Source organism: Triticum aestivum, chromosome 1D, assembly GCF_018294505.1.
Source record: "Triticum aestivum cultivar Chinese Spring chromosome 1D, IWGSC CS RefSeq v2.1, whole genome shotgun sequence".
Taxonomy (NCBI): Eukaryota; Viridiplantae; Streptophyta; class Magnoliopsida; order Poales; family Poaceae; genus Triticum; species Triticum aestivum.
The window spans coordinates 65,755,942-65,769,928 of NC_057796.1; the positions used below are offsets into that span (position 1 = coordinate 65,755,942).

Genomic DNA, 13,987 nt, shown 5'->3' on the forward strand with positions numbered 1-13,987 from the left:
GTAGTATCGATCAGCTTCAGTTAGCAGCAGTATCGAAGGAATCGCTCGATCTGGTTTAGTTAACAGCCATCGATCGATCGCTCGGGTTCAGTAAGCGTAGCCTGCAGTGCAATCGCTCGGGTTCAGTTAGAGCCCAACGCCTCGCACCCACGTGCGTGCGTGTACGAGATAAACGCGTATCGCTCGGCACCGACCACCCACCGTAACCGGGAACACCCCGATATTTTCCTCGCCCTCGCTTCTACCACGGTTTTTTCCGTCATGGACGGCCCAAAGAATGTCATGCAGCTGCGTCTCCGGCCTGCCCAGGACGAAAAGGCCATTTCTGTCATGATTTTTGGTCATAGAAGTAGGACCCCACCATATCTATGATGATACCGGGTTTGTCACAATTATCATCATAGAAGTGTCATAAGTATGACAAAAAAAAATTCGTTCGGCCCAAAATGTCATGGATGTGTCTTTTTTTTGTAGTGACCATTGTTTGCCTTCCACTGCAGCAATTCCAGTGTGGTACCGAGCTTTGTGTTGCCATCTTCGCAATTTGGGTACAACCCTTTTTTGTGATCCTCTAACATGCGATCGAACTTCAACTTCTCCTTTTCACTTTCGCATTGCCTCTTTGCATCAACAATGACCCGGCGAAGATCATCGGGCACATCGTCTGGTTCCTCTTGATCTTCAGCTTCCCCCATTGCAGCATCACTGTATTCAGGGGGCACATAGTTGTCATCATCCTCTTCTTCTTCGTTGTTTTCCATCATAACCCCTCTTTCTCCGAGCTTGGTCCAAACAATATAGTGTGGCATGAAACCCTTGATAAGCAGGTGGGTGTGAAGGATTTTTCGGTCAGAGTAAGACTTCATATTCCCACATATAGGGCATGGACAACACATAAAACCATTCTGCTTGTTTTCCTCAGTCACTTCGAGAAAATTATGCACGCCCTTAATGTACTCGGAGGTGTGTCTGTGACCGTACATTCATTGCATGTTCATCTGCGTGCATTATATATAATTAAGTGTGTCAAAAACCATTACAGAATATCATGAATACAGAAGTGACCAAATTAATAGAAGTTCATCATCACATTAAAACGAAAGTACAGTAGTGATCAAATGTTATTACTGAAAAATTAATACATAAAGTTCATACATATATAGTTCTCATTGAACAACATATATATAGCTCTCTAGAGCATCTAATTAAACCATACATTGAAACTATGTAAAACATTTCAATGCAACAACAAATGCGATAATAATCGCAACTAAGGTAGAAATTGATCCAACGGCATAATAATACCAAGCCTCGGTATGAATGGCATATTTTCTAATCTTTCTAATCTTCAAGCGCATTGCATCCATCTTGATCTTGTGATCATCGACGACATTCGCAACATGCAACTCCAATCTCATCTTCTCCTCCTCAATTCTTTTTAATTTTTTATTCAGGTAATTGTTTTTTTCTTCAACTAAATTTAACCTCTCGACAATAGGGTCGGTCGGAATTTCCGGTTCACATACCTCCTAGATAAAAACATCTATGTCACGTTGGTCGACATAATTGTCATAAACACTAAATGAACCAAATAGTTATAAAATATAATATATACCACATCTGATCATAGACAGGACGAGGGCCGACGGAGGTGGATACCAAAACCATCGCACTATATAATAACAAACAATAATAAAAGTAAGAAAATTATGCAAGTATCTATCTAAATCATACAAGTAAGAACTTTTTTTATTTTAGAAAGAAGATAAGAACAAGAGGCTCACCACGGTGGTGCCGGCGACGAGATCAGCGCGGGCGATCGACGGCGGTGAGGACGGGGACGGGACAGGACGGACCGCCAAACCTAGACAAATCTTGAGAAAAATTGGAGTTTGGACAAGGAGCTTTGAGAGGAGAAAGCTTAAGTGTGGCTCGGACATTTCATCGAACACCTCATGTGCATAGGAGGTGAGCTAGAGCACCACAAAGCTCTCCCACGACCGGCCAAAAAAACAGAGCAGTGCACTGCTCTGCTCGCGGGCAGGGGGTATATATAGGTCACTCTTTAGCCCCGGTTCGTGGCTAAAACCGGGACTAAAGGAACACATTTGGTCCCGGTTCCAGACATGAACCGGGACCAATGGGCCTCGCTCCTGGCCCAACAACCTTTAATCCCGGTTCGTGGCTGGAACCGGGACCAAGGCCCCCGAGGCCCGGCCGGCGCCCTGGCCTCACGAACCGGGACTGATGCCCCCATTGGTCCTGGTTCGTAGGGGAACCGGGATTAATGCCCTTTTCAGGCCTGGACCATAGCCATGTTTTCTACTAGTGCTTAGCTTTCGAGTTGCCTTAAGAACATGTCTGGGAACCCAGTGAATATGTGCACCGGATGTGACCATGCTTCTCCAATTGTTGGATGGAGAAGTGATGGCCATGATCTGTTGACTCTTGCCATATTAAACACATTGTATTTCCTTAAAATCAACCTTTGGTATTTTTGCTATGAAACCAAGTTTTGATACAAAACTAAGTTTCATGAAGTCTTGGATATGGAAGTAAGTTTCATCAACTTTTTAGATGTGAAACATGATGAAACTTGTGTATGGATTATCAAGTTTTAGATGAGATAACTTGTTGGGTTGATTTTCTGAGTTGAGATGGATTGCAGGTTGATATTGGTAAAAAAATATAAGGTTATATTTCCTAAAAATAGCAGCAACCAAAACCCCAAAGAGCTGGGGTGCACAATGATTTTGATAAAATACAAGGTTATTTATGTAAATAAGCAGCCACCCAACTTGCGTTGAATCTTGCTCGTCGCTTTTTCATCCAATGGCCTACTAAAAACCATAGGCACGGTGCACTGGATACATTCTCCTGATGATTTTATATCCAAGCCCAATCAAACATAGTCATACTCGGCGTCTTAAAGTGGTGATTGGTAAGCTAATGACACGACAATGATGTAAATCCATGCACATTCTACATGAACACCATGAATCATTCTTTCTCGGTAACTCCAATAAGTGGGTTTTCAAGAAATGTGTAACCGAATGTCATGTGTAAATTTCAACATTGACGTAATCTGCATCGTCCCACCATCGACCTTGTCGTCTCGGACCCGTGTCCTCAAATTTGATTCCGGAAATCTTTTTAGCGTATGTAAATTGCCGAAACGGTTTCCAGTTCCGTGGATCAAACCAAAATTTGTGCCGACTAAATCGAATCACGTGTCAACAAAAGTTTAACGAAGGTTTGAGTGAATCTTGTCTGAAACGTGGCCGAGCTTATGTTTCGGCCGAACATGTTGGCACCCACGCACATGTCTGATGTGTGTACGCCCTGGTCGAGACAAAGAGGAGTCCCGGCAAGTTGTACCACGCCACAGACGTACGCCGGGGCCACGTCGCTTTTTACGTTGGCCGTTCGCTGTCACGGGGCGATCAGGCAGATCACCAGCCGTTAAAATTTCTCGTCAGAGCAAGCGATCGAGCCGGCCGCCGTTATATACCACGCGCCCCAGAGCCTTCCCTTGAGCACACTGCACTCCGCAGCCCGCACCACACCAACCAGCAGCACTGCTCTCCTAGCTAGTGCCGGCCACTCGAGCGAGCAAAGCCGCTGCTTCTGTCGGCGGCAGGTAGGTGGCGCCGTGCGTGCGTGAGCTGGTCGGCCGGCGAGGATGATGAGGACGGTGGCGGCGGTGGCGGTGGCCGTGCTGCTGGCGGCGGCGGTGGCGGCGGAGGCGAGCGAGCTCAAGGTGGGGTACTACGACAAGAGCTGCCGGGGCGTGGAGAACGTGGTGAAGTGGCACGTCGCCAGGGCCATCAAGGCCAACCGCAAGAGCGGCGCCGCCCTCGTCCGCCTCATCTTCCACGACTGCTTCGTCAGGGTACGTACGCCGCCCGCCGTCGTCTCTCTCTCTGTCACTCCGGCCGGCGCGCCACTACTCTGCTCTTTAACCACACGCCCGGCCACTGCTGTCGAGCTAGCAAAAGTACCTCTGCAACGTCCTCCAGAACAGTAGCTCTGGTTAGCTAGCTAGTAAGAGCAGTTTGTCCATGTCTGCTGCATTTTCTACTTTACATGATGCATGCACAGTGACTTAGCTCGTGATCCACAATGTCGCAGCACATTCGTACACGATGCACACACCGATGTTTTGCTCGTCGAGACCGTGACACTAGACCCCACGTGGCACCGAGCGTGCTACTCCCTCTGTCCCGAAATATATGTCGCTGGACATATATTTTGGGACAAAGGGAGTAGATACCAACTTTTATTTTCTGTTTGTTAACAAGATACTCTTGTACCGTTTTGCATGCGTTGAGCTAACCAGCTCACCAACAAGTTTAACTAGTCATAGATCACCCCCGGAAGGACGACAGCTCAAATTATAGATGAAAATGCTTGCGATGTACTCCCTCCGTCCACAAATGCAAGACCATTTTAACACTACGATAGTATCAAAAATGGCCTTACATTTTGGGACGAAGGGGGTACAATTGGATTCGAAACTAGAATGTATATATATTCTGAAACAGCCAATCAGTGAAATGGTTATTAGTTAAGGACGGAGTTATCTCGACAGTTAGGAACCAGCATAAGTTTCAAAGTAGTCCCAGATGTTAGGCTAGCGGAGTAGTTGGTTTGTGCGTCATTGTCATCGCCCGGATGTGAATCATGGAAGCACGTCACTCCTAGTAGCCACTATACTTAACTTGAAAACAGTTGAACGGCTAGCTAGCTTCCGTGCGCTAGCTGCTCACCAGACAGCATGGCGAGCACAAAGCTTGCACAGCTAGCCCAGCTGATGCCGAGGATAACACTTGCGCAGCCGAACCGATGCCGCCGGAATGCGATGCTTTCCTTGGACATGTAGACATCTAATCGTTTCGAGCTATCTAGGCCGCTCGCCTTTCACTTTGCTAGGACCCGGCATCACTGTGCTGCCCATTGTCATTATCTTTGGCTCTCTTCCTCTGCTTTTTTTCTTCTCTTTTCTGCTTTTCTTCCGTGTGCCCGGTGTCGTTGCCTTTTGTCATTTCTCTGCTTTTAATTCCCCATGTGCCTGATGATGATACGCGCGATAAGAGGCTATATTGACAATCCGCGGTTATGCGTTGTCATCATAGTAGTCATTTAGATTTTTCTTCGAAACTTTGTGAATGATTGGATTACTTTGGACGATAAATTCTAAGGATCCGCGGTTAGGCATCGTGTCCATAGCTATCCAGCATGTGGAATTTTCTTGGTAAGAGTCATGTTGTGCTTTCCATTCCCCTAAGTAGGCAGGCAGCCAGGCACCCCTATTAAGAGGAGTGTACAATGCGAGTACAATACTCGACAACAAAAGGGCGGTTTTTAGTTTTTGTTTGGCAACCTAGAATAGATAAGGTCCTTACTTGTAGCATCCATACTTGACTACTAGATGCCGGTACTTGATGGGTGTTTCTCTTCTCAATATACAACTAGCTCTAAAAAGGTAGGTATAAAGTAGGTAAAGCGTGGATGATGATTGTGATATACTTTGTAATATACTGTCTTTGAGCATCAACTAGTGTAAACAAATCTTGCATTGTGTATATTCTATAACCAGGATAGGAATGTAGTAGTACTAGACTTGGTTAGCTTTTCCCTTGTTCTTTTGCCATCCAAAGAAAACAAAGAAGAAAGGCAAGCTATACACTGTAAAGAGAAAGAGAAAGCGCACCTATATCAAAGATCAATAAATCAAAGATCAATAATTGGTTGCACCAGTGCTCAATCCATCCTCCCAAGTTCAAATGATCTGTTGAAAACCTCCTACTGGTACTATTTGTATTTAAGAGTAATTAATAGGTAATGGATTATAGGTGGAAAACATTAAACATGAGTGCCCTTTTCATCTGAAAATGAAGGTGCATACAAGTCTTCCCGAGATGGTCCAGCTATCAGTACGTAACTAATTAGACTAATCGATAATTATTGCCCAATAATGCACATTGCCGACATTACATTCGGAGTAGTACATGTCTGTCCAACAACTAAAAGGTAATCAGCACATTTCAGATCCGGATCGTGCTATAATAATGCTTTGCAAGTACCGACGAAATGACTTCCCATGCACACTTCAGCTGTGTGATTGGTTAAAATGCTTGGTTTGTCCCATCAAAGCTAACGACTTGTGCTAGTAACGACCATGCTTAGTTAGTTCATGCTTGATTATGTGCTACTCAATCTGTTGGAGTACGATCAACTGGATAACTGACGGACGGAGCGTACATACGTGCAGGGCTGTGACGCGTCGGTGCTGCTGGACCCGACGCCGGAGAACCCGCACACGGAGAAGACGGCGCCGATCAACATCGGCCTGGCCGCCTTCGACCTGCTCGACGACATCAAGGCGGCGGTGGAGGACCGGTGCCCCGGCGTCGTCTCCTGCGCGGACATCCTCATCTTCGCCGCCCGCGACGCCGCCAGCCTGCTGAGCAACGGCCACGTCCACTTCGACGCCCTGGCGGGGCGCCTGGACGGCGTGCACTCCCACGCGGCGGAGGCGCAGCAGGACCTCCCGGACTCCACCTTCACCATCGCCGAGCTCATCCAGAACTTCAAGCGCAAGAACTTCACCATCGAGGAGCTGGTGATCCTGTCCGGCGCGCACGCCGTGGGCGTGGGCCACTGCTCGTCGCTCCGCGCCCGGCTCACGGCGCCCGCCGACCAGATCCTCCCGGCCTACCGGGGCCTCCTCGCCGGGAAGTGCGCCAAGGGCCCGGACCCCATCGTGCCCAACAACATCAGGGACGAGGACGCCGGCGCGGTGGCGGCCACCATCCCGGGGTTCCTCCCGAAGCTGAGGAAGGTCAAGGACTTCCTGGACAACAGCTACTACCACAACAACCTGGCGAGGATCGTCACCTTCAACTCCGACTGGCAGCTGCTGACGGAGAAGGAGGCGCGGGGCCACGTGCACGAGTACGCCGACAACGGCACGCTGTGGGACGAGGACTTCTCCGACTCGCTCGTCAAGCTCAGCAAGCTGCCCATGCCGCACGGCAGCAAGGGCGAGATCAGGAAGATGTGCCGCTTCGTCAACCACCACTAAGCTTTCCAACTCTCCAAGTTCCTATCGCTAACGTTTTTCATGTGTTAAATTTGCATCTATCGATCGCCTTTGATTATTCGTTTGTTGTTATGTTTTATTTTCATTTCTTTTCTTCTTTTATTTGTGGGATTGATTTGTGGACAAATGTGCGCATGCGCCTGCGTGCGATCTGTGTAGATTTTTTTTTCCTGTCAAGTGTTGTGCCCTTTGGCTGGCTTGGATACCATCCATCAAGGCATCCAATGCTCATGTAATAATAAGGGTAAAAGATGATGATGAAGTAAATTGCGTAGTACTCCCTCTGTACCGAAATATTTGTAGCTGGGGGAACATAGCTGGAGAACATTCCCTCAGCTACAAATATTTCGGTACAGAGTGAGTAGTACAATTGCCCCTATAGTTTGCCCTGATCCTCGACAAAAAAGGAATGTTGGTCGTTCACATCCGTTGGTTTTACCGGGCCTGTGTTTTTCATGTTTTTTTGGGCCATTCATCACCAGTGTCCGCACTCCCGGCTTTGGCTTATTCCGAAAAGACAACATAGTTTCACGAAAGGGTCGTTTTGGTGTACGAGCTCAGCCGCACCTGAAATCTAAGCCGCTGGCAGATGCATTGGGATGGTCGAAAGGGCGAAAAATGACGGTACACTCGATATACAGCTTTGCACAGTGCGTACATGAGCCACTTTCATGGGGGAGACTAGTATAGGATCAGCAGTTTAGGTGAGATCGTAGGAGTAACCCAAATATTTTATATTTAGACAACCAAAAACTTCTGAAAATAATTTACAACATACCTGCGGGTTATGTCTACAACTCCAAAAAAATCATCTCAAAACTCGATCTACAATTAGAGATTCAAAAAAGATAAATTCGACTATGAATAATGTCAGCTTTGGGTGAACAGTTTTTGACACTATTCACATCTAATTTTGTCTTTTTTGGTCCTCTAAGTGTAGTTTGAATTAGGAGCTGAAATTTTTTGAGCATGTACATCAAAGATGTATGAGTGTCTCCAAATTTTTTCATAATTTTCAAACATGCTTTGTATCTTCAAATAGATTGATCTCATTGATTTCATAAGGGCAGATCCTATACAAGTCTTCCCCCCACTTTCGTAGTTGGCGGTGTCCGCCCGTCATTGGTTCGGTCCTGAGCCGTGGCCCAGGATGTAAGCCCAAGTAGTCCAGCTCGATGGTCGAAGCTGAGCCATCCTATCTACTGCGTGGGCCAACTCAAAAAAAAATCTACTGCGTGGGCTTCACTGGGGGAGAAACATGTGAAAGGGTTTGACTAGTAGTGAGACCAAGACGACTCAAAAAAAAGTAGGGAGACCGAGAAGTGGGTGATGGCAGCTCGCATGGCGTCGGCGGCTGCGACCCCTTCCGGCGGAGCTGCGATGGAAGCCGACGAGCTCGAGTTCTTGCTGGATCCAGTAGACCGGTCAGTTTTTCACACCATTAGTAGTTCACTTGCCCCTAGTTTTTGGGATAACCATCACTAGTGTCCCCATTCCCGGCTTTTGGGTTAACCATCACTCATCGATTTACTCCCTAAACGTGAGAGGAGAGCCGGCCAAGATCGGCGGAGAGCGACGATTGTTGTTGATAGCGGCGGATAGCAGCAAGAGGAGGGATAGACAGCGGCTTCGATGAAGATTTTGACCCCTTCTTCGTGGGTAATGCTACATCTACGTAAATATTATTACTACCTTACGCGTGAAAAGATTTGACTGAAAAAAAGGCACAGAAGTAGAGCCGACTACCGCAACCATGCTGTAACCTCAACATCACTCACCCACCGTCGACGTTGTCATACATTGAACCGGTGCTTATTTACATTGACATTGTGCATGATTACCCAAAGTAAATGTCATTGTGAATAAAAAGCATGTCTAGGATGAAAACCGTGTCGCTTATTGCTGATAAGAGTGCCATAGGCATAGCAAAGTGAAACCACGTAGACTTAGGCCTCCTTTGGTTTATAGGATATATGAACAACACAGGAGTAGAAAAAACAAAGAAAGTGAGATGACATGCATCTCAATTCTTATAAGAAAAGATAATGTGATGCATGATATAGGAATTTTTCCATTGAGTCTAGGATATTTTTTTCCTTTGAAATGTGAAGGATTGCTTCTTAGGGCCTGTTTGGTTTGCAGCCTAAGATTGACACGTCTAACCTTAGTCATGCCACAACATTGTGTCTGGTTCATTGCCACACATTTCTAGCTACATGGTCCACATGTCAGTCTATTTTTTTTTTGCCAAATCTCGCCACGCTTGTGGTGGCCATTTTATTAGCCACACCTTTTGTTTTTTTAGAAAAGAAGGAGGACCCCCGGCCTCTGCATCTGGGCGATGCATACGGCCACTTTATTAATTATTCTCACAAGACTTTACAAAGTCATACAACAGTAAGACTAAAGCCATCGTCTAAGCAACAACTGTCGCTACTTCTATCCAATTGATGAAGGAGCGCTGATAGTCTGGGCCTAATACCAAACAGACATCGCAGCCAAATCTAAACATCTAAGACCTGAGGTCCCAACCAGGATGCCTGCCGGGTATGGGGCACCTACCAGTCCGGCGCACTCCTCAACCAGGACACCTGCCGGGTATGAGGCTGTCGCAGCCACCTGCCGCCAATCCATCTTCAGTGTTGTACTGCTGCACCACCTTGCCCGGCCTCTCTGCCATCGACGCCACCACGACGCCTGATAACGTCACCCTCCTGCGCGAGTCCCCCGCCACACATCGGGCGCCGAGTCTCCACTGCGCCACGCCGCCGAGAAATGCCACCATTAATGTGCAGAATGAATCACCACTCCACCAATTATTTCGTCCACTGGTCCCTCGAGCCCGTGTACACCTCCAAAAATGACGCCACAAGAGGGAAACGACACAATAATGCCGCCGTCATCCGATCTACTGATCTAGGGTTTTCCCCGGAGGTAGCAGATAGTGGCCTAGAACTTCTCAACAGCGATGCCTTCAACAAGGGAACGACACCGAATAGTGCCGCCATCGCCGGCCTCGGCAGCAGCCGCGAGCAGGTCTTCACCCAGATCCGTTCCAATGGCCTCCATCAAGCGTCTTGTGCATGGATCGTCCACCACCGCGGCCGCCGCGTCGCCCGTCGCGAGTCCACAGCCGCCGACGCATCCTCCACCGTCCGGGGCCGCCGCTCCGGGATCCAGCCCTCGCTGGCCGCCGGAACAAAGCCAGAGCCCCATCGAGGGCGGCCAACGGGGGCGGAGAAGCTAGATCCGACCAAGCCCGGCCAGGATCCGGCCTCTCCCCATGCTGAAGCCACTCCCGCGGCCCTGCATCTCGCCCGCGCCCGAGGCGACGCAGGGAGCGCATGCGCGCGCAACGGCGCGGAGAGGGGAAACGCCCCGCCGCCACCTTCCCTGGGGCGCGCGCGGACTTCGCCGGCGGCCCCTCCGGCGGCGGCGAAGCGTGGGAGGGGCGAGGGGGACTTGGCGGCGGCGGCGCTAGGGTTCCCTCCACACTTTGCCTAAATTTGGTTGTGGCAAAATTAGTCAGGAATCAAATAGACCCTTATCCTTCATAGGAATAGGAATCCATTTCTACAAACCAAATGGCTTCATAGGAATTTTTCCCTTGAAAATCCTATCCTATGAAATTCTATAAGATCCCTACAAAACAAAGAAGGCCTAAGGATTACATTGGACATGCTGCAGGGTGCCTACCACCACAGTGTGTGCGCGCGCGCATGTAAACCCTAGACTGAAAATTGAAAATGCAGGCACGACACAAGCCTGTTGTTATCAACTTTATGTCCGGCGTGCTCGAAACTACTCTGCGCACACATTATGGTGGCCGGTTTTCAAACGATGCCTGATCCAGCGGCCAATCGTCCATCCTGCACAGTTCATTTGGAACCTGTCGCGTCCCTGTAGTAGTTTCGCTGCTCATACCCATACATGGTTGGATGCATAGCATCATCCAAACATCGGCCGGATACTGTCGTCCCTGCATCTTTTCATTCTGCAAAAATTCATCCAAGAACAACAGAACTTTAAAATCGCCCCGAGAACAACAGCACTTTGGTTCCTTCACGAATCAAATAGGCAGCAAAAGGCGTGACTTTATTATTGATAAAAACTTGCAGGAGCAGGAGAAGGAGTATCTCATGCGTGTTACTTGTGGCAACTTGAATGTTCTCCTTTTTCATACATCTTTTTTAAACATGTTAGCAATTTAACCGTGCGTTCAAATTATGAGCCGTTTCTTGGATTTCTCGTGTCGAGGTCTTCAAAACTAGAACTCGCATTAATAGATTTTGAGAAAGTTTTTAGGAAATCTTGAACATGTTTTAAATGTGAAAAACATTTTGTTTTGGAAAATTTTCAAGATTTTTTGAAAATTATAGTGCATTACCATATTTCAAGTTGATGGATTTTTAAAAAGCCTAAGCAAATTAAGTTTTTTAATATATGTATTTAATGTCTTCTCAAAAATATATATATAAATGAAAAGGATGAGCGAAAGAATGAAGAAACATATAAGAAAATGACCTAACCAAGAAGTTGGGCCGGCGCAATACTACCAACAGAAAGGGCGGCCGTTTAGGCTAGACCTTATTCACTTTTGCATGAAGTGACTCATAGTATCGCTCATCTAACGATTGCCTACTAGAGAGACAATGTACCATCTCGCATTAGAAATCTGTATTAATCCAGCCCATTTGAGGATTATTCACTGTGATAGACGGGGTACGATCTCGAATTAGGCGAGATATAGAGGGAGCAACTAACCAAGGGTTACCTTTTGGGGGTTCTCGCAAGCGTCACTTTTTTTGCCGCAGCCACATGTCTAGTACTGTGTGCTCCATCTGATTTTTTTTTAAAAAAAATTCTATATGTGTTTTCGAGTTTTAAATGTTTTTAAGTCTTTGTTTTGCCTGAGTATCTCTAGGTTTTTGAGAAAAAATGTTATTTCTTTATTCATTTTTGCAAAGCACAACTATGCTTATTGAAAAGAACAATATGCTTCCACGAGAAGCCCAACGAAAGAACAACTTGTGCTTCTGTCAAAAGCATCGTATGTGCTTCAACGAGAAGCGCAGCTGTGCTTCTCGCTTCTCAGAAATGGAAAAGCACAACATGTGCCTCTACGAGAAGCACAACCTGTGCTTCCCTTGAAAAAAGGCAAAAAAAGACCATTGTGCTTCCCCAAAAAAATTGAAAATTGTAATTGTGCTTCCAGGCTTTCGGTTTTTCTTCCAGATTTTTGGTATTTGTTGTTTTGTTGGTTTTGTTTTTGTTTTTTCTTGTTTTTTGGTTTTACATGAAAAAAGAGTTCACCTAAATCTATTAGCGTGAGACCTAGTTTCAAAGAGCTCAATGTGAGAAATCCAACAATAAAAAGGATTTGGTATTTGGACGCATGGTTAAAAATATAAAATGTTTTAAATAAGCGAATGTATGAAAAAAAATAAAACTCACAGGATGTGACAAGTTACGAACATGCAGTGTGCAGTACCTGAGAGGATGAGAAGTTACCTGTAACCTTTAACTAAGTGATTTCATGAGATATAGCTTTTTTATTTTGAAAATTCACGAGATATAGCTGTGACGCGGGGGGTGGTATGTACCGTTCTCTGCGAGCTATACCAGCGAGTCGCCCATGTGAACATGCCACATGGGCCTGGACGGGCTAAAAACAAATTATTTCTATGTTTTTTTTAGAACAAATTGTTTCTACGTTCAAACTGCAGTACTTTGGTATAGCTCATGGGAAACACACGTACGTTAATTTGTAAATTGTTCCTAAAAAAAGATAACAACACATATTTTTGCCCATCCACTACATTATGTTGCATTATATGCTGGTTCTTTTGCATTCGATATGCGCGTGATATAGCCCTAGCGTTGTCATGCTTCGTCCGCAACAGAAGACCCCCTCGCCTGAAGCGCTTCCTTAATAGGCCAGACCAGCGTGGAGGAGCGTTGCCTTCTTTTTTGTTTTACTTATTACTCTTGTTTATATTTTTTAAATGGAAAGTATTATATTTAAAATTTAGGAAACGGTTCATCGTTATTTCAAAAATATTCATGCACTGTTAAAAAAATGTTTCCGCAACTTAAAAAAAAGTTAAACGTATTCAAGAAAACATCAGTAACATTAATAAAATGTGCGTGCACCTTTAGAGAGTGTTAATATAATGCAAATACAATATTAGTGTAATTTGAACAAATGTTTCGCACCTTGAAAAAATGTACATGACATTTCAAAAAATATTCGCTCATCTTAAAAATAATTTCTTGAAAGTTTATGAAATTTTTTATACAATGTTAAACAAATGTTCACGTAGTTAAAAATAATGGTTGGTACCATTCAAGAAATATGCTCAACCCGTATTTAAAAAATATTTAATACATATTTAGAAAATGTTCAAAACATGTTAGAGAAAAACATTCGTCACTTATCCAAAAAATGTTCATTGTGTTTCCAGAAAGTTCCAGATTTATATGTAAAAAAACTACCTTTATAAAAAAATAAAAACAAAGAAAGTTGATAAAGAAACACAAAAAATCGAAAGCTAATTGAAAACCGAGTGAACGCGACACCAAAAAACACAAGGAAAACAATAATATAAAATAATCCGTAATTCAGATGAAAATAGTTTATGCATGAAAGTTGCTCAGAAAAATATGGCGATTCCGAATATGCCCTCCCTTCGTCTGTAAAATAATGTTCACATAATTCATGCAATGTGATGTACCTTTCAAAAAATGCATGTGGCGCATTAACAAAATATTCATGCATGTAAAAATATGTTGGTCACATATTTAATAAGTGTTGATACAATTTAAAAAAAGTCATGATGTTTGAAAAAATGATTCGTCCCACTAAAAAAGATTATGCATGTA

General features: G+C 45.3%; 1 protein-coding gene across 1 annotated transcript; it reads left to right on the plus strand.

The window, feature by feature from the left end:
* The first annotated feature begins 3,526 nt into the window (after positions 1–3,526).
* On the plus strand, positions 3,527–7,367 carry LOC123180333 (peroxidase 2). The gene is made up of 2 exons (XM_044592366.1): positions 3,527–3,892; positions 6,275–7,367. The coding sequence occupies exons 1-2, from the start codon at positions 3,683–3,685 to the stop codon at positions 7,085–7,087; spliced, it is 1,023 nt and encodes a 340-aa protein (XP_044448301.1). The 5' UTR covers positions 3,527–3,682; the 3' UTR covers positions 7,088–7,367.
* The last annotated feature ends 6,620 nt before the right edge of the window (positions 7,368–13,987 follow it).